The sequence below is a fragment of the Chaetodon trifascialis genome, chromosome 10, assembly GCF_039877785.1.
Source record: "Chaetodon trifascialis isolate fChaTrf1 chromosome 10, fChaTrf1.hap1, whole genome shotgun sequence".
NCBI lineage: Eukaryota > Metazoa > Chordata > Actinopteri > Chaetodontiformes > Chaetodontidae > Chaetodon > Chaetodon trifascialis.
Genome location: NC_092065.1, coordinates 1,574,001 through 1,595,919, shown reverse-complemented (window position 1 = coordinate 1,595,919; position 21,919 = coordinate 1,574,001). Strand labels below are relative to the sequence as shown.

Genomic DNA, 21,919 nt, shown 5'->3' with positions numbered 1-21,919 from the left:
TCACACACGTCCCTTTAACGGCTCCCCGCGCTACGGCGCGTCCACTTTTCAAAAGTTTTTGATGTTTTGCAAACGTTAGCCAGTTAGCAGTTAGCTAGCAGGGTGAACGGCTAACACTTAGCCAAGTTTAAATGGAAATCCTTTATGGGCTAATGTTAAATGCACTGTTGAGCATCGATAGGATGTTCCAAGCTACGGTGTAATTAGTTTTCCTTGCCCGGCACCATAAGCCAACTCATGAGAGCAGAGCGTTTAATTGTTTTTAAAAGTCTCCATCATGGATCAGTACATCTCTCCTGGTACTCCAGAGTTTATGTCAGTCGTGTCCTGGTGAACACAGGGAAGCTGCCTCTGCTAGGGATGCATTTTAAGCAAACTCAACGTTTGTGACTTAGATCCCAGGTTTCCTAGTGCTTGTTAGCCTTGTGGACCTCAAGTGTTTACCTCTGCTGGGCAGTTAGTGTGGGCTCTGTGGTTCAGTCGGCATTATTCGTCTCCATGCAGCCAGTGATGAGTCTCCTGTGACTGTGTGCCGAGCAGCAGATGGAAGAATGTGCTCTTTCAGAAAGCCAGCTGGCTCCAGCTGGAGAGGGCAGGAGAGCCTTGTGCACGCAGGCTGAGTGGAGGAGTCTTAAACCTAGTGTGTGTGTGTGTGTGTGTGTGTGTGTGTGTGTGTGTGTGTGTGTGTGTGTGTGTGTGTTGGAGCTGAACAGTCATAACCAAAAAACATGGGCGTTGGAGGTTTGTGTGTCAGCTTTAATGTGGCACTCGAGCTGCAGACTCTCACCTTGGCACCTCTTGCACAGACAGGTGTTAATATACAGTGTTCATGCTACTGTAGCCTTTGATCTTTTTTTGAAAGTAGAAAACCCTTATAAGTTTTATCGCTGAGTTCTTGAACTATGATTATATTGGCAGCCCTGTTACAGCATACATCATTATTATCATTGGCCATTTCCTGGCAGTTACCCTTGCACAGTCGTAAAACTACCTACACAACTGGGCAGGGTCTGAAATCACCTTCGGCTCAGCTTATTTCTTCTTTAGTTTATGATGAATTTATATATAGAATAGATTGTGTGCTGGATGTCAAAGATCTTTCAAAAATTATAGATCAGGTATTAAAGCAGGTAGAAAAATTTATCTTGCATGTCAAAATCTGGTGTGACAATATGTAAATATTTGACACTGTACACCAACAGTAGATTTTCATAGTCAAATGAACTGTGCAGCACTGCTGATATGCAAAATGTTGCACTTCTGTACCATGTAATGTGTATGTTAATGAGGATAAATATGCATTGGCGGTGTGCTGCATTATTTCTATGATGCCACGCGATTAAAGCAAAACACAGTTTTTGTCCTTGGCTGTGTTTAGTTTCAGCATGCCCTTGCTGATGATTTGACTACTGACATACAGGCAGTCGCTCTGTGCTGCTGTTATTATTGCAGGTAACTTCATAGTGGCATGTTGGATGTAACTGAAAAGCCACAGCTATTCCTGGACCCTGATTGACCCGATGTGACAGACCTTAAACTCAGCGTGACTTAGACTGATAACATGTTTTCGCTTCCTCTTCCTCCGTAACACCTGTATTTATGACTGATTTAATTTTTTCTTAGTTCCCCTCTCAACCTTTGCCACTAAATAGATGATCTTTGAACTGTTGGATTCCCCCTCAAAGCTCTTTGCAGTTTATTTCACCTTCCCTCTAATTCTGGTTTAGTTAGTGGTTTCTTGCATTTCCCAGAATGACTTTTGGCACCCCAGAGAACTTGCCTGGTCTTGTCGCAGCCAAACACCCGAAGTAGCAATATCAATAGCTTTAATTAAGAGTATGAGTAAGACAGACCCTCTTTTGGGAATAAAGCAAGACTTGTGTCCTTTACTTGCATCATGTTATGTGATCAAAAAATTGAGGCGACTGTTAGGGCTGCCCGAAAAATCCTAATCACAATTATTTTAGTCAATGCTGAAATCACTTTTGTTGCTCCTGTCCTACCTTATTTGAAACATTCTGCTGCATCAAATTCAGAATAAGCATATCTATATCAAAGAAACTGATGAGGTCAAACATTAAAAAAACTGTCTTTGGGCTGTTTCCAATCGAGTATGTGTCACAAAGGATTAGCAAATGATCACATTCTGTTTTGTATGTGTGTTGTTTTGTAAGTGTTGCACAACATCTGATCAAGCACACCAGGCTTTACTCACCAAGCATTTTCAACTATCTTACCTTTATCAGAGCGGTGTTTGAGGTTGTTTCCAGTTTCCTTTTATATAGACTATCGATGAGTCACATGACTCATCACTTGAGATTACAGAGAGTACCAAATGTATACTGTGTCTATAAGTCCCATGACTAATTGCTGGACTGCATAAAAGAAAACTGGGAACAGCTTGAGACACTACTCTGATAAAGATAAAATAGGCAAAAATATTTGATGAGTAAAGCATGGCGTACTGACGAAGAGCTGTCTTCATGTTGATGGACTCAAGATCACACGGCCTGCACATGTCCGTGTGTGCGTTCTTAAACTGTACCATTACCCACCGTCATCATCATATTGGCGACAACAATACATCTGCATCCTGTATGCTCACAAGCAGAGGTTGTTTTGCATAAATGATCACCCATGTGGCAAATTCTCACACTAGCATGTGCATCTCTCCACCTGAAGATCACACTGAATTTCTAAGGTGGAGACTGAACTCAGCTGAGCTCAGCTGCTGAAAATGAGTGGTCCCGGATGCTGGAATAAGCATTATAATTTGACGTGCAGCCACAAGACCAAAAGGTCAGAGCTTTATTTATGATCCATTTTGTTGTCCCATTCAAGCTGCTAGTAGCCTTTGTGACCACTGGAGTGGTTCTGTAATTGAAGAAATGGCATATGACACGTCTTTGTGTTTTTCTGGAGATTGCTGGCAGCTCTGTCTGGAAGACCACTGATGATAACTTGTATCTGGGTTCTGCCAGACTCTGCAGGGCATGTTTCCCAGCTTTGATATCCCCCAGAGAATTCATGCACCAGAAATAAAATCCCTTTGAAGACTTGATTTTTTTTTCCTATAGAAATTTTACTGCTAAAAAATTCCAGCATTGCCAGCCTGGGATGGGGCAGCTATGCCTCAGTGCTATGAACAAGGTCTTTCCACTGAATGGTCTTTGAATACACAAATAAGCCTGGAAAAGATTTTCTTGACATGTCTCAGTGCAGTAAGACAAATATTTTCAAACAGCACACTGAACTCTGACATAGGCCAATCCAAAATCCAGGTGCTGTACAAAACTGAGGAACATGAAGGAACCCTCTGAGTCAGCTGAATGATGTGACACACACAGACACAGCACTCATTCACCACAAAGCCAGATCAGACCAGTCAGGAACCTTTATTTAGAACCTGTGCACAACTTTGGTAATGTGATCTCAGCCAGAAATGTTTGCCCTACCTTTGACAGGGCAGCCTGCCCTGCCCTGCCCAGAAAAACTCTAAAATCAATGTCTGCTTTCCATCCGCTTTTCATTGGCTGAACCAATTGAGAACATCCACATCAGAAATCCTGGATCACTCTTCAGGCTTTTGCACCTTGAGGCCCCCGAAGTGGTAATTCAAGGCATACACTCCAAAGCCCACACAGCCGTCCCTCTAATATCAGACCCGCCATGCCAGAGAGGGCTCAGGCCAAGTGAGGCAAAGGTCACGGCTGCTACGTCGGCACTCTAACTAATAATAACAATATGTCAAACACACAGTGCTGAGGGGAATCCAGGTAAAAGCCACTGTCCAATATGAATTCCCCTCACTAAACATATATAGTTGAGAGGGTGATAAGGAGAAGCTTAGAGACTCACAAACATGAAAGGACTTAATTAAAGCTTGGACAACGTTAAGATGTGGGACGTGCAAAAGGGAGCTGTGGATAAGTTAGAGGAAGATTTCTAATATTTTGTACAATACATATCTGATCTACCCTGTCAGATACACCAGTTCATCAAGCAAGGGCACGATGTGTTTCACAGTGGTTTTGACTTTCAGAGGATGACGTCTTGCTACCAAATTGTCCAGCAGCTTACATCCTACATTTTACAGATGTATGTGGTTTTGCAAGTTTCTTTTCCCATATATAAGTTACCTTATAGTAACTCTGAATTCAGGTGTTGGCCCCAGTAGCACAATGGAAAGTGAGCGCTGCACACTGGTTGGTTACATGCCAGAAAGATGAGTTAATCAGACAAGGCTAACAGCCGCAGTCAGGTGATGTTATTTCCCCATGCTCTGTTCCTCATCGCAGCTTCCTGCTTTGCATATGGAGACAGTTTGATGGATGACATGTCCACTGGCTTGTGTTTCAATGCACTTCTCCAGATTTGACTGCCTGCACATATTTGCATCTATACAAACTGTATGATGAAATTAAGTAGAATGTGTGTAATACCTGACAGTCCTCAAGCACTCATCAGGTTTGTTCTGTTTCTGGCCTTGAAGTTGTGTTTGGTGTAGCTGGTGGTTTACACTTGCTGATACTGTGTCTTTTATACTGAGACCAGTGGTGACCAGTCTTTTCAGTGCATGTCATTTTTTGTTCATTTGTTGGGTAATTTTACATCATTCCAGTCAGAGTGGGTGGCCTTTTTGTTCAGGCTCTATGTTAGTTAAACCTGAGCAATCCTTGTTCAGTTTGGATTTAAGTATTACTACTTATCTGTGTGACTATGAAGCAGAACACTGTGGGGAAAAGAGACAATGTTTGTCTTATCAAATGTATCGTGGATAGAAAATGAGAAGAAATGAATTCATCCCTCCTGCATCTGACTGAGCTGAGCCCACTGCTCCTGTCACTTATCAACTTTTTTTTTCTTGTGCATTCACTTCAGTGGGTTTCTGTCTTTGAAGCCTTTTATTGACGGTGCAGACAGTGCTGCTCAAGCGTGACACATTAATGTAATTCTGTTGCAGCACATTTTTATAAAGGAACTTTGGTCTTTAGTTTCAGATAGATAGGTTTGTGTTGATTTATTGTTGTAAAATTCATGCCGAAATGTCTCTGTAGCAGATCAGTAGACTGTAATTCAGTTGATTTCACTGGTCATCCATGCATTGGTGAAGTAGTAATTGCAGCACTGGTAGCTGAAGACGCACAGTTCCCCACTTTGACCAGTTGGTGTCAGCAGTGATGGCGGCAGTGTTCCTGACCCAGTTAGCTGAATGATTGTGACCCAGTGGAGGTAATCAGAGCCTCGCAGACCTTCCTTTTGTGGTAGACTCTGGTTCCTCTGAAAGGGAAACAGGGGGGATGATTGTCTGCTTATCAAAAGACCACCAATCCCTGCTGTTGTCTGCACAGTGGATGTTGTGGGCACAGTCCATTTTTCACACCAGCTGGCTTTGAGTGCTGTAAATTCATTCTCATCAGATCAGGAAATGACCACCAGTTAAATGCAAATCTGACCTCCAGAAAATATGCCTCCGGCTGGGTGGTTTGTCAACTCAAACAGAAACACTGGTGGGAAACCTGCCACAATTTTGGGATCCTGGCCATCTCCTAAAATAGGGTTACAGCAGTGTACCGTGCTATGAAAACTGATGGTTATGGTACATGTAGATTTGCTCATCTACAACATCAAATTCTGCTGTATTTGTGTTATCAAAAGAAATTTTTATATCAAGTTCATGATTGTCAGACCTTCCTTTTGTGGTAGACTCTGGTTCCTCTGAAAGGGAAACAGGGGGGATGATTGTCTGCTTATCAAAAGACCACCAATCCCTGCTGTTGTCTGCACAGTGGATGTTGTGGGCACAGTCCATTTTTCACACCAGCTGGCTTTGAGTGCTGTAAATTCATTCTCATCAGATCAGGAAATGACCACCAGTTAAATGCAAATCTGACCTCCAGAAAATATGCCTCCGGCTGGGTGGTTTGTCAACTCAAACAGAAACACTGGTGGGAAACCTGCCACAATTTTGGGATCCTGGCCATCTCCTAAAATAGGGTTACAGCAGTGTACCGTGCTATGAAAACTGATGGTTATGGTACATGTAGATTTGCTCATCTACAACATCAAATTCTGCTGTATTTGTGTTATCAAAAGAAATTTTTATATCAAGTTCATGATTGTCAGAACAGAATAATTTGTGAGATGTCAGTAAAGTTTGTTCAACCCCCCCCCAAAAAACCTTCTGTTTTCATTCCTTTAAGGGTCATCATATACTTTTGTAATACCATTTACTGATAAAGTGAAAAAAAAATAATTCTGAGCCTAAAAATCTCACGCTGTTGCAATCCTATCTGAAAATCTGTTCAGCTGGGAAATGTTGAGAGAGGCTTGTGAATTTTAGGAGGTGCCAAACACAATGGTCTGAGGGCCAAAGGGCTCTTCCTCCCTCTCTCTTCTTCCATTGAATATGTTTGCATATGCACCCATTTGTTAGCTTTCCTTCAGAATATCCATGTGTGATGAGTAACAGTCCTGAGTCTTTGTAACGTAAGTCAAGGATGGGATGGCACACTGGCCAGATAGCATATTTCAGTCTTGAATAGTTTTTTGTGATGTTCTGCTTTCATGGCTCGCACCTCCACTCACCTCATTATTAACACACTTGTGCCAACATCAAGTCTTGCGGAGTATCTCTGCGTGGCCCGCTCTAATAGACTCTCCCTCGCCTCCTACCTCCTCCTCTTTTATCATTTTTCCTCTTGGTGAAGGATGGCCACACTCCTCTCGCACTTATTTTCAGTTTCCTAGCAACCAGGAGAAGATGCTTTTTCGGGGTGGTACTTTGTGATGGAAGCGGGGGCGGGGTGAGGTGCACATTGTTCGGGAATAAACGGTTCATGAATGCACTTCCACCGAGGAGAGGCAGTGAGGAGCACTGTTTCAAGTGAAGCATTTATTGAACGACAGCATTATTCCATTATTCAGTGTCTGACTCAATTATCACCCTCATTCACCTGGGCTTCACTGCTGTTATGGCAATGGGTTTGCATCCTAATTATCAGTTGCCAGGGTGTGTAACCATAGGTAATGTGTGACTCAAACACACTTTGACCGAAGAGGAAGAGGCTGAAGCTGACAGCGAGGAGCTCTTCACTCTCCTCAGTCTTCAGAAGATGCTTCCTCTGTTCTCGTTCTGTATGACAGATCTCACAAATGTTTTATGGAACAAATACAATAAACATACAAGGAATTTTAGGTGATGTTGATGCAGGACATGTGATATCTCTGCCAAAAAGGGGAGGTAGTGCAGGCAGTGGGATTGCACTGAGGTGCAGTGGACCCTCCAACAATATGGAACGGGCACTTGCCAGTGATTCAGATCACCATCACTAAAATACACTAATATGTAGGTTGGTGTTGTCCAGTGTCTCTATTTGATCATGTGATGAGACAATATGCGAGTGCTTCATAACTAGTAACTGGCGTCCAGTAGAGTGTCATAATAACGTGCACTGAGGCCTGTTGAAACTACGTTACGCCACTGCTGTATGGTCAAACCGCCCAATGCTCTGAAGTGGGAAGCGCACTCTGTGCTGCCAGATGTCCAATTAGTTTATTCAGTTACTAAATTAGTTTAAATCAGAAAAAGTCTTCTGTCAAAACGTGGTGCCATGTGGGCGCTTGTTCAGCCCTAAAATTTGTGAATTAAGTTGAGTAATTAGAACAGTTGTGAGCACAGGTTGTTACACAGGTTGCATGTGTTTCCTCAGGGAAGCATGTGGTGTTTTGGCAGAAGCTGCAGTGACAGGTAGCGTAGCCGCAGTACAAACAGAGTGAGACATTTTGGTGCATTTTTCAATAGAGATGGGGATGGAGAACCATTTCCGGTTGAGAATCAGATCCAAATTGTCCGATCCATCAGAATCTTATGCCAACGAGCTTATCGGTTCCTTTAATCAAATGAGTCAAACTCATGCATCAACACTGGAAACTTGTAACAAGCAGGAGTCATGGCAGAGAGGAAGGAAGGATCTAAAGCGTGGCTTCATTTCATGAAATTATCCTGTTATAATAACATCTGCACCAGACAGGCAGTTTCAGTAGATTCTCTCTCTGTGAACCTTGAATATATCGTCATATTGTATATAAATAATTTAAGATTTTTGAACCGCAACCTAGGGCTGGGCAATATGGCTGAAAACTCTATCATGATATAAGTGTTTTATATCGGTCGATATCGATAATTATTGATATTTTTTATGACCTATTTACAATAAGGACCTGGAGAAAAATACATTCGATTTAACCATTTTTATTTTAAATTGAACCTTCCTCTGATTATAATCCCCTCAGCTATCAAAGCAGAAAGGAAAGCAAATGTCAACACAACCATGGAAAACACTCAAATAATAAGTGTAAAAAAAAAAAGTGTAAAAATGTAAACAGAGAGAAACCTGAGAAGTTTTTTTTCTGCAGGTTTAGTGCAGGAAGTTCACAAGCTGATGTGCGATTGCAAGTGTGTTTAAAAAAAAAAAAAAAAAAACACGTGAAGGAGATGGTTTATAACCTGGCTTCTCCTCAGTGCTCAGCGGAAGCATGTCTTTAGCTATATGATATGCCACTGTCTCCGTTATGTCTTCGTGCCTTTTAGATGATTTGTCATCAGGCACTGAAGCAGATACCTCTGCATGGTGGTCTGCTGCTTGTGCAGTGGTGCTGCGGTTGCTGATGTTGTTGGACGTCGGCCAATACGACTGCTCTCCAAAGAGTGAGCGCGGCTGAGGTGGTTAAACAAGTCTGTGGTATTACCGGTCTTGGTGGGGACGACAGTCTTGCATAAGTTACAGACCACGTTGGTCTGACTACGGTCCGACTTATAAAATCCAAAAAACTGCCATACTGGCGAGTTGACTGTTTTATTGACAATTTCTTCACTCGCTGCAGCGCTTTCTATTTCTCATCTCAGTCCTCGCAGAGCATCAAACACGAGACAACGCGATGGCGCAACCGAACTTGATACTGTTATATGATTGGCGTGTTAGCGTGTCTCTCTCACTGATTAGCGATTACTCCCTACATTGCTCAGTTACCTGAGAGCGAGTGCCTTTGTTCATGCAACCAATTATCGAATGTTTTATCGAACGCATTTTTTATTGATATTGATGACGTGTCTATCACGAGACGTATCGCTATCGTTTTATCGCCCAGCCCTACCACAACCTTTAGTATTTGGATCAACTCATGAAATATATGTTAAATATAAGCAGATAACCAATATTAAAGGACCTTAATTGGGTTTGGGGCCAAAAAACCTGATGGTAAGACCCTAATTTATATATTTGAAATGTTTTGCAGTGTAGCAGGAGTATAGAAGGGGTCTCTTGTCTGTGCTTGAAGGACAAAGATTTGGGGAGAAAAGGAGGAGGCTATGAGACACTAAAGAACAGAGGCCTTCATCGGTACACACTCCTTTATTCAGCGGCTGAGCTAATCCACATGCTAGCTGGCTTCAACCCATTCACAGTGGGGGGACACACGGGCGTCTAGCTGACCTCCCATCTATTTAGGTTAGCAGGCTGTTGTAAAGACTCACCACTGTACCCAATCATATGCTTAAAGCAGGCCCCGTCTGCACCACTGGTGCACAGTTACTGGGTCATGTATGCACTTCACTACATTTAACGGCTTCATGCTCCAGGCATTAAAGTTTTACAGTGTACATCAGTAATGAGACTTATTACTTGAAACATGTTCACCACAGGCACGTCAGGGTGTCCTTGCATCCCCAAAGAGGCAGAAAAACTTGAATCATTTAGATTTAGAAATCTCACAAGGGTTTAGATGTCCTAAATACAGTGGCTGTGGAACATGTGTACAGTAGTAGAGCTGCAGTGATTAGCTGATTAGTCAGCAATTATTTTGATAATTGATTAATCATCTCAGGCAGAAATGCCTCTGATTCCAACTTTTCAAATGTGATCCTTTTCTGTTTTTCTTTGTCATATGTGACAGGAAATTAAATATCTTAAGATCTTACTGTTAGTCAGACAAAACAAGCAGACTGAAGAAATCACCGTGGAGAAATTGAGAATGCCAATTTTTTTTACTATTTTCTTGAACCTTTCAGAGACTAAAAGATTAATGGAGAAAATACTGTGCAGATCATACAAATCATTGATAGTTACAGTTGTTTCATCTAAAGAGTTTTGGTATGTCAGTCAGGTGTTCCCTTTACCTGACTTGTGCTTCCGTTTGACGTCTACGTGCTCGTTCGCCCTGAGCTTAATGTAGCGCTACTCGCACAAATAGCTTTCTCATGACGTTGGTTGATTGTTTTGATTTGCACTTGGTGGAGAGGTTGTATGCTAGTGATGGAGGCGAGCCCTAATGTTTCTGCTGTCAGGAACCTGCATGATGGAGAATGAATTCTGTATGCACCATGTGGATGGAAACATATTCAAATACATCACAGTACATGAAGTGTATTTTGCTTATGCATGAGGTGTTAAATGATTCTGATGGTGCAGTCTGGGACACTTAGTTTATTATTTCCACTTAGTTTAAAGCACCTCACGTTATCAATGGTTTTTCTATAATATGCAGAGCAAAGATGCTATGTTATGACATGCGTGACAGAATGTGATTCCATAGTTTTCCGTTGTATTTTCACAGCATTGTGAAGGTTTGACTGATGATGTTGTGATTACAGCAGAGCAGCAGAGCCCCCAGTGCTCCTTTCTGTGTGTGTGTGTGTGTGTGTGTGTGTGTGTGTGTGTGTGTGTGTGTGTGTGTGTGTGTGTGTGACCGTCAGCTCTGGAGTAGACAAACCATTTTGATTGGCCCGCTTCCCTCTCTTTTTCTTCAGTGCGCCCTCAGCCCCAGCTGTCTTCCTCCTCCCCCTCTCTATCTCTTTATCTGTCCCCCCCTTCTCCATCTTACCCTCCCCCTTTTCTCTTTTTCATTCATTCCCTCTATTTTGTCACTTTTGTTTTCACCTCCTCCATCTTTCCCTTACTGTACCTCCTCTCTCACATCTCCCCCCTTCTCTTACCCTCCTTCCCTCATTCACCCCCTGTTCTGCTTCTGCCCTTCCATCTCTTCTCCTCTGCTGTCTCGCACTCCCCTCCTCTCCATCTTGTCCTCCCTTTTTCTCCTGTTCTCCTTATTTCTTTCCTCTTCTCCCTTCTTGCCTCCACCTCCATCTGGCAGCAGTAGTCAGTCCGTCTTTTTACAGCTCTTTCCCTCTCTCCTCCTCTGCTCTGACGTCACACTCTGTTTGCATAGCTATTGTCTTACAGCGGCGGCAGCAGCTCTTCACCAGATTTTTAGTTTAGTCTTTCACTCCCCCCTTCTCTCTCCTCTCCCTGGGAAAGCCTCCCCCCACCCCCGTCTCTCTCTCCATTAGTAAATCCTACAATGGAATGAGAAGTGAGAGAGTGACGGAGAGGAGAGGATGAGAAGCAGGATATAGACTGCAGAGAGAGGAGAGATGAGATAGCTAGCCACAACCGCATCTCTGTGTCTGGATTTGACCACAGTTCTCCTTGGCTGTGAAGGATTTCTACTTGTTTTTGTTTTCTATTCATTTAATGATTGATGTGATCATCCGCAAGGCCTCTTGTTTTTTTGCGGCCGGACTAGCTGAGTGTGTGCGTGCGTGCGTGCGTGCGTGCGTGCGTGCGTGCGTGCGTGCGTGCGTGTGTGTGTGTGGAGGGCTTTTAAAGCAGCGGCGGATAGTGGAGCTGGGGCATCTGGCCGTCTGGGAGGCAGCGACGGCCGGCTGGCTGCATTGTGTTGCTTTGATGACCCCCGCTGTGTAGCTGCCTGCTCATCAACCTCCCCTCTCTCTCTCTCCCTCTCCATCTTTCTCGCTCCCTGTCACCCTACCCTTTCTCTCTCCCCTCTTTCCTTCTTCTTCTCCTCCTCCTCCTCCTCCTCCTCCTCCTCCTCCTCCTCCTCCTCCTCCTCCTCCTCCTCTCCATCACAGCTCCCGGCCCAGCCATGTTCGGCACAGAGTCCTCATGTAAGTACCACCAACATCCTCACGCCTCCTCTGTGTTTGTCTGTGTTTATGTGCCTTTTTATGTTTATGTGTGTGTTTTATCAGCAGGAGAGGAGGAAGAGGAAATGACTAGGTTTCCTCTGCTCCTGCATCCCTCCTTTCCTATCCTCTCTTCTTCCTGTTTTGCCTCCATGGTTGCTGGTGGCAGACTGCATGGGGAGAAATCTGGGATCTACCATTTTAGCACGGAGGGTCGGCACTACAAGCTAGCTGGTCACACTGAGCTTACCGCCTGTCTTGCATTTTCTCGCTCGTGGCCTTACTGTGTGTGTGTGTGTGTGCATATGCAATCATCTCCCCTCTGCATCTATTTCAGTCCTCTAGAGTGTAATGGCGTGCCGGTTGAATGCTGTTACAGCGTGTCTCTGTGCATGTTTGCGTGTGAGTGAGTAAGCACGTCAGAAGATGGATGCTTTCGCAGGAGTTGCATCGTTCTAGAAGCATCAGTCTCCTGTGTCTTTGTTCTCCAGCTCCGTCTGAGTGCTGTAAGGTGCGAACGCCAGCATTTCAAGCCATAGATGCTACAAAAGCTAACATAGCGTCCTGCTGTTGTGCATGTATGTGTGCACGTGTGCAGCTTCTAACTTCCCTCAGAAGAGTTATAGTGCTGATCTGTTGGTGGGCCGACGTCTCTTCTACCCCACCCTGAAGAACACCTTTCACTTTGATCAGTACCACGATGCCTCACTCCACTACCTGCTCAATTCTTCAAGGAAGTCTGAGCTGATGTAATTGATTCGGCCACAGCTGCAAAGTCAGCACCAAAAGTAACTTATTTTTGACGTCGGATTAGAGCTAGCGTGCACACCGGCAGCAGCACAGACTGTGTTGTGTTAGCATCCTGGCTGTTTACAGTGATAGAGAGCTGTCATGCACCACCTCTCCTCTGAGCAGTAGTCTTTGTTTATGAAATGTGCAGCTGAGTGGACGACACCGTGGAGCAATCTGGAAGTCTGGCCTGGTACAGATCAAATCAGATGTTTCACCTGGCTCAGGTTGTCTTGTTCTTGTGGTCTGAGATTCTGAATTCCTGCCAAAATTTGAGGTCATTTGAGGGTCAAACTTGATGCTTTTACTCAGTTTGACAGCAGCTTGTCCTCAGTGTTTTCAGCTTCTTGGGTCTTTTGTGTACATTTTCAGTGAGCGTTTTTGGAAACATTCTTTCTTTTGATGAAATCTTTGAATTGTAGGGATCTTGTTATTTTACACGTTGTCTTTCTGTAGCAGAGAATGAATGATGCCAAATTCAACAGTATGCGTAGGGTGAGCTCCTCAAAATGTGTGCTCAGTTTTAAAGTTTTCTGAGATGTTTAAAACATCAGTTTGAGCTGATAGTTGCTTTTGCAAAGATTGGAACTGAATAATAAAAGATTGAATGGAAGAATATGAATATAGTATAAGAATAGATGCAGACATGCTCAGCCTGTGCACTTATTATGCATGGGATTATGTTGCTTCTAAAGCATTTTGAGAGATTTAAAGTACTTTAAGAGGAAGAATAGAGCCCACCTGCAAAGTAGACATTAATTTGCACCTCTGTGATCATTCAGTATATTTTCTGGAATGTTAAATTTATATATGCAGGATGTGTAGTTGTTAATGGACATTATCTGTGAATCTGTGACCTTTTTTTTCATCTGGCAGTGGCCTCTCATGTTGGCAGATGGCTCTTAAGTTTCCTCATTTCATCATGCGTGTAGTTTGATACAGGTGTGCTAGAAAATCATGACAGCGCACTATTTTAATGGAAAACTAAATTACTGGTGCAGCACCACAGCCACAGTGCATATGCAACATACAGAGAAGATTGTGTGAACCAATGATTAAACGTTCACAGGATTTAGTTTGAGAGAGTGTTATAAAACAATTCCAAAGTCGTTCCTATTCGTATTTCTATTTGTTATTATTTGATTGGCTGTTCATGGCAGATGGTCACAAGCTATAAAGAACTTTTTACAGTTTAGATTGTTGACTGTCAACAATTCTGTCTTTCCATGATTATTCATCCCTGTAGTAAACTTAGTTGCTGATTGTGGTACTTTCAATGTGACCACAACAGTATACTTAAACGCACCAATTAGAGGTGTGTACAGTACATGTGCTGTATTATCTGAAACACAGTCAGTCCCTCAGTTGCTTGTTTAAACTAGATCACACCTCGTCTGTGCTACCGGCAAATGTCACCACCAAGCACTCTTGTCAATATATGCCTGTTTGATGTCAGATTTTCATGGGAAATAAGCAGTTTCTTCCCTCCACGCAGCTTTGTGCAAATTCATTCATAGCTTTTTGAGATTTCTCTGGCAGAAAGGGGCAAAATCACAATACTGTTCAACTATTCAGGTTTAGGTCAGAAACTCAGCAGCATTTGTTGAAACACTCAGAGGTAAGTGGAGCCCCTTTTATAGGCTATTTCCTTGGAATTGCTTTGCTAGAAAACAGCTTGGGTCCAAGTTTATTTCCAAGCAGCAAACACTACAACAGGAAATGAACTCAGACACATTTAGAAAGTTTTCTTCATTGGAGACGGTGAAATCGTCTCAGGAAATGGAGCCCACATTAAAAATTATTCCTCAAAGTGAAACGTCTCAAACTGTATGAGCTACTGATCTCCTGCAATCTTCCGACTGACCTTATCTGCTGTTTTTTCATATGTGAAACTTAAATTATTTTATAATAAAATTTTTCCATAGCAATGATCCAAATCTTGATATTTTGCCGTTATCACAATCCCATTGGTCAGGCTTGTCATGTAGTCACCTGGTTTTGACTCTTGTAACTGGATTGTCACAAGTGCACCACTGCAGACTATGTTTCATTGAGAAAGACATTTAACCTGTACCTCAGGACCGTCAGATTTATGTATCTAATAAGCCAACTTTAGTCTCAAGTATATCCAGACTGAGAGCAACAAAAACCTGCTCGCACTCACGGCTGGTGTTCCAAAGCACTGCCCTTCTCCTCAGCCTCACTCTGCAGCACTGTGGATAATAGAATCATCTAAAAGTCTAAAAATTTGCCTTTATCATAGTGTCTTAAAATAAGCCATAACCACATTACTTCTGAGACATTAGCGTAATTACTGTGAATGTTCTGCTGCCAAACTGTCGGCTGAGAAAAGAAATTGTCAGCCTCTATCAACCTCTGCGCTGCACTCGACATTGTTGGTCAGTGTTCAGGTTCAGTGGGAAATGTGCCGAATTGCTTTCTGGCATCGAGCAGGGACGACTCAGTTCCCCTTTTCTCATAAAAGCAGATGGTAGAGGGAGTGAAAAACTAAGAAAATCACTTGTTTGTCTTCTTCAGTACAAAACAATGCAAATCCTGTTTGTGTACCCTTACTATATCGACCACATATCTGACAGCACACAGAGCAGAGTTTTTTTTTTTTAACCATTTTAACAAAGTGAAACATCAATATAGTATGACAAACTAAATGTGGTGCTTGCAAAAACCAAAGTCCATGGATGACAGACTAGCACGACCTTTAGTTTTTTTGTATTTCAGCGATATGGAATGGCTTAAATGAAGCATATTTTTTGGAAGCAATGTCTTTGTAGGTATTATTAAGTGAATCAGGACTCGTTTTAAACACGGAAGTTGGCCTCTCCTCCCTGCCTCAAACACACCAGAAGCGCACGCAGTGGCTTCCTCTTGGTTTCTGCTGATGAGCTGGCGATCTGGATGTGCCTGCCATTATTGGCTGGGGGCTACACACCCACCACCCACAGGCTGAAGCCCAGAAACGTCCCAAGCACAGTAAAATAAGAAAATACAGGCACGGAGCAGAGTCTCTGACGACAGAGACACTGCCACACACTGCTCATGGCTCATAAGTAATGAATTAGAGGGATTTCTTTTCTATGAGTCCATATTTTTTTAGGAAAATCCTGCTCATTCTGCCTTTAAAAAGCAGCCCTTCATGTGTCATTTCCTTCTGTTCCGAACAGCCAGCAGGACTTAAATGCACTTCATTGACACCAGTGTGAGCAGAAACATCATCATCTGCACACAGTTCTGGGTTAATGCAATTACCTTGTTACACACATACTGTAGAGCTTGGTTCTAGACGTTTGACCTCATTGCTGTTGCCTGCCTGCAAACCAGTTCAGCAGAGGTTTTGGTAAATGACGACCGCGTTCTGTCTCCTTTGGCCTTAGTGTTATAAGACGTTATGAGGAAAAAGTGGATGATTCAGTAGCTGCAAATACGTCTGCACTTTCTTGAAATGGAGGTCAGTACTTGCAGTTACCTGGGTGGTACAACATTGAAGGGGTATTGATTTTTTTTCTTTTAAAGTCATTTAAACTTTATCATTAGTACACAACAAACAGTGACAAAAAGTAGGAGAGAGGGGAAGTGAATAACCTATTACAAAAACTTAAAGGTCAGATTCAAACCAGTGACTTGCAGTTAAATAAGATGCACCTCAGCCCAAGCAATCAGTCCTGCAGCCTCAGGGCTATTGATTGTCTGATGTCAACCTGTCTTGGAGGAACAACAAAATTATTACCATTGATGTGAACTGAAGGGACCAACAGTGACATAGCACTCCCTCTGATAATATTACGATCAGTTTGTAAGTTCTTAGATGCTGAGGTTGAGGGGTCCATTGCGGTTTGTGAACCCCGGAGTCCTGTTTGAATGGAAATGCAGCTTCTAGTTCATTCCTGTGTTTATTTTGCTACCACATATCGCAGTATGTGATTGCACACTGGCCATTTATGTAGGGAGCATGCATAATAAGCTCTCTAAGCACACTTCAAAAAGCACTACACATGAATGAAGACTAAGCATTCACAAGGTCTTCCTTCAGAGGGCTTGTTAATTTGATGGTTTGTTTGATCGGAGTGCATCATCCTGCTCGTGCCTGAGCCGCATTCATTTACTTTCTGTATGTGTCTGATTTATTTGAAGTTTGTTTTTGTTTTTTTTACATTTTATGAGGGAGGTGGCAACTGCCATGAAATGACAGACCAAAGACTCCCAAAAGTCTGGGAAATAGGAGTTTGCAGTGAGGTGAGCTGGCCAGGCTGTGTGAATTTGATAACAATGCAGGGAGAGTTGAGTTCCTGTCCTGCAGTAAATGTCAGCATTGGAGGTTTACCTTTATCTCTACTGTCGCTTGTAACTGGTACTGCTGTATTTGTCATATTTCTCCTGTTATATAGAAATAATGAACCTTTTTCCTGTTCTTTTTCTCAGTCCATATTAATCTATGACCATGCTGCGTTGCATATTATTAATACTGATCTACCCTGGTTTGCGTGATTCTGTGTGTGATTACAGGTCCTGACATCAGCAGGATTATAGCAGTTACATCATTATGTATGTGAAACCTTTACTTCCTGATCATCTGATGTGAGCATATTCGCAGTTTGGAGCATAAATGATCTGTAATGTGCACCATTGCATGTGTGATGCAGTGCAAATTCAAAACCAATGAGGATTTTGAAAGTTCTCTATGGTGTCATAACCTGAAACTTGAAATAGAGTGACACTGGTCCGCAAAATCTGGCAGAGATCTAGGCCTGGGCGATATATTGATTTTTTCGATTAATTAGAATTTTTTGCTGTGGACGATTTAAAAAAATAATAAATTCGAGTTTTTCTCCTCTTGCTACGACGCGCCTTTTGCCCCCCAGGAGTTTCCGTAGCCAGGAGCTCCCTCCCCCCTCCCCTTTTGTTTCTTTTGCAGAAATACACACACTCACAGCAGCAACATGGCTATCGCTAATGAGTGCGAGTAATGAGTAATGAGTTGGTGCTGGTCATGCTGTCTGCGTCTTACAACACATGTATGTTTAGCGCCGTGGAGACCTGGCTTTGTAAGGTCGATGTTCCATATTATAGAATAAAACTGTTAAGTGAAATCCCAACTTCTCCGCCTGTCGACTCTCTGAGCTAACTCACCAACCAGAGCCTCTGCTAACTGCTAATCCTGCTAGCCTCTCCGCCTGCACCTACGCTCGTTACACAGTGGTATGGAACTGGTTTGGGTTTGCAGCAACAGATGTGGAACAGGTGACTGCAAAGTCTGTCTGAAGCCCATAGGAACAAAAGGCAGCAGCACAACAAACTTATTCCAGCATCTAAAACAGAAGCATCCCGCCGAGTGGGAGAAATGCCACTCTTTATGAGGGGAACAAGACCGCTACAACCAACAAACCTTTTTGATAACAAAATAACAGCTTGCACTTTAATTCCCAGAGGGAAATAGGGGTTACCTTAAGTTTTTGATTAAATAAAAGCAAAACTTGCTTTGAATTATCTCTGTCATTTGTACTTATTGTCTTCTTTAAAAAGTAGGAAAAAAAAATCGGAAAAAAATCGTAATTCGAGTTTTTTGTGAAAAAATCAGAGATTTTATTTTTAGGCCATGTCGCCCAGCCCTACAGAGATCTGAACTCTACACCTCTTTAAGATTAATGTGAGATCACCAGCAGTATGCCTTCTGATAAGGGTTAGCTCAGGCAAACGCAATTGGCAAATGGAGGCATGTTTTGATTGTGGGAGGATGGCTGTAGGCCATACTGTCGTCATATCGCTCAAACGTTGTGCAAGTGCTCTTTCATCAGCGGACACAATATTTTGTTCTTTTAATCTGGATATTATTTTGCCTCTTGCCTGACGAGATCACATCATCTTTCCATGCAGCGATCAGCCACTGATGGGCTTTGAGCTGACTTGCTGAGGTGGCTCCAGGTTGCGTGTTGTATTCCTCTGTCGGTGCCCATGAGCAGAATAAGGCGTTCACTGAAAATGGCTGTTTGATGAAAGCCAAACAGCACTCTGACGGCAACCATTTATCTCTGTTGCTGTGGTAACCCCCATAAGAACGGCAAAACGGCAGAGCGATCGGGTTTCTGTGGTAACTGCTGACTTCTGCTATTTTTGTCTCTTGAGCTCATATAGTGGCTGGAAGTGGAACTAGCCAAAGAGGGGCTTAATTTAGATAAAGGATCTTCAGTAAGGACTTAATTTCATGTAAGAGACACTTATGTATTCTTATGGATCATGACCTCTGACCCTGAATCCTCACCCAATGCATGCAAGAGCTGGAAACCTCTGTCCAAAAAGCTTGTGCGCTCTGTTACACATGCGTTATTGCATTTTAGGAGAGCAAACTTAATCCTGGCTCAGTCACCTCTGCTGCTGAGATCAGGGTCTCCATTCTGATTGGAGACAAAGATATCAGTTCTGTGTGGCATGTTCTTGAAACGCATCCACCAAAAGGAAGGCATTGCTTTGACACATTTTTTTTATTTATTGCCAAATTCATTGAAGTTTTGATTAATTGGGAATTACACCAGGTTTGACTGCAGCAAACATTATTTTCATTTGCCTTACTGTGTAAGGAATATTACACATTTTAAAATGACAGATTCAGAGGAACCTTAGGTTTATGTATACTTGAGCTGACCATCAGGTCTTAAAGAAGTCATTATCAGTGTGTATCTACTGCTTTACAAGTGGATTATTTCTGCCAAAGGCTTCCTTAAATCGTCATTGTTTGTCACCGTAAAAACAGTGCTGTTAGAAAATAGGGCTTCATTTGTATTGTTTCATGAACGTAACAGTTGTCATTGTTTTGTTCATCAGTTCTGAAGGTGGTCTCTTGCCTTGATCATCCATAGCTGCTGCAGAATCAATCCAACCACCAGTGTTCAAACAAGATCTGAGCTATTTAATAGAAAAACCTGGAAACGTTTTTATGTCATCTATAGTCATTTTACTGGCATTCAGAATCTCCATATATGGACCCGAGGCTGGTTGTGAAACTATTCAGCAAACAGGACCAGTTCCCAGGCCATTAGCTGCCGCCATCCATAACATCTGTGGTCCACGGGCCGTGCCAGCAGCAACAGACCTCAGACTTGTGAGTTTTAATGATCGTAGACTCGGCCAGAACCGGTGAGGTGAGGTCATTCCGTGGCTCTTTAACTCAGTCTCAGCACGCTCACCACGCTTGTAGTAGAAATTGTTAAATATCTCTGAGAAGCTCAACATATTAAGCATAGGGCAACCATTTTTGGAATTTCAGCAGGGCTGCTTCCCACCGAGGCCACAAATGAGAAACACACTCGCTCGTGTTCTGCCACTTTGGCTCCGACCATCCACTGAATGTCATTACATGCATCACCTTTAATGTCCTGAATCCTATTGAGTTGAGAATGTTTTTCATTCATTTTCTGAGCAGTAGTTTGGTATTGAAATGTCTTCTAGAAAAGGAGGAATACATGATGAAGACCATAATTTGACAAACCTTCGCTGTTCCATTTGTCGTCATGTTGGGGTTTAAACCACTGATCAGCTGTTAATGCAGCAGCTGTGTGACTGCCTGTGTTCTAGTGTAGTTTCCTCTTCACTGGCACATGCTGGGATAGTCTCACATTTGACAACATAGTAATGACCAATCTCACTATTAATTAACATTTCTTAGCTTCAAGGGAGCCCTGCCATCAAAAACAAAAGAAACGTTTCATTCTCTCTCCTTTGATTCCTGATTGTACTGTAAAATGTGAATTTGCATCCTCCTCATGATCAGAAAGGTCCTCTCAGCTCTAATTCATAGTATTGTTGCTCATGCGCTGAAGGAATGGGGTTCACTACAGGGCCGTTGGTTGAAGACTGCTGCATGATAATTCTTCATGGTTGATCTTCAATCGCAGTGATAATTGAATCGGTTCAGCAGGATCTCGTAGAGGAAATCACCGCATTTGTCATCATCATGTTGAAACACTAGCACAGAGCTGCGGCTAACCTTGTCAGCAATTTAATTTCACTTGACTCTCCTCCGTCCTCCCTCTCTAGTACGTCAGCAGGCTGGAGAAAGATGGAAAGGACGTGTCTTGTGACCAGAGGGTCACTGGATCTAATCAATGGCTCAAGTGGGAAATTCTGTGTCCAGTGAAAGTTGATGATAATGATTCACCCTTCCCTAATAACTGTTGCTGAGGGGCTGTAGAGCAAGGCACTTAAGCCCCAGTTACTCCATTGAAGCTGGTCAGTGGCCATATGGAAGACTGGAGCCATACTGGGCTGATTGTAGAGCTCATGTGTGTAATGTCAAACAAGCTGCTGCTTAAAAGCAGGATGGATTCAGAGGAAAGCTCTGCGGATAAATAAAGAATATTTCCACTACAATAATACTGAGCCTTGGCTATCTGTAAATCTGCACCGACACTCTTTCATCCATTCTGCTGTAGGGTCATTTAGGGGTTGTCATGGTTACCTCTGCAGGAGGAGGCTAAGGAGCACTTGCTCCCACCCCCTTTCATTAAAATCCATGTTATTGATTGGCTGCACCGGTATCTACAGACCCCCCTCCTGTACTTCTTCTGCTGGGTTACAAGCAGGAGAGCAGGACAGAGCCGGTTGACAATTGTGTCAGCCTGCTGTCACTCACAGACAGCGGCCAATCAAGAAAAACAAAGCAGACCGGGGCCCCCCACTCGTAAATGTGCTCTATGAAAGACAGCTGGCTGCTGCTGAGGCTGCTGCATGGATGTGGCCACAGCCACTGGAGACATAATCTGGACTTCTGGTGGACAAGGGACAAAATATCACTTTGGCTGTGTCTTTGCCAAATATACCTTTACTGAAAAGGAGAACCAACCCTGCTCGTGTGTTGGCGGCTCTCGTGGATGTTTGAGTAGAATGGAGGGTGAGTAATGTGGTGTTTCTTCGTTTCGTCTGCTGGTGACCTGCTGTGTGTCGTCAGGAACTCCACGGCAGCTCTGCTTTTCATCTTTTCCCTTGCAAATGGCCTTTGTATTGTGTACAGCAGGTGGCCCTGTACATTTTGTATTGATATTCATGAAGTGGACGGTTTGCTCTGTGCGTGGGCGAGGCCCTGCTGGTTGGCTGTGTGTGTGTGCATGTGTGTTGCTTGCCTCTTTATGTGTTAATTGT

The 21,919-nt window shown here is 43.0% G+C and overlaps 1 protein-coding gene across 2 annotated transcripts in view; it reads left to right on the top strand.

Annotated features, from left to right (window-relative positions):
- LOC139337324 (suppressor of tumorigenicity 7 protein homolog) overlaps positions 1-21,919 on the top strand; it is a 49,212-nt gene that overhangs the window by 417 nt on the left and 26,876 nt on the right. For both annotated transcript variants that reach the window (XM_070971869.1, XM_070971868.1), the window contains exon 2: positions 11,930-11,965. In XM_070971869.1, coding sequence (XP_070827970.1) covers positions 11,944-11,965 — 22 coding nt within the window. In that variant the 5' untranslated portion in view covers positions 11,930-11,943. The remainder of the gene's footprint in view (positions 1-11,929; positions 11,966-21,919) is intronic.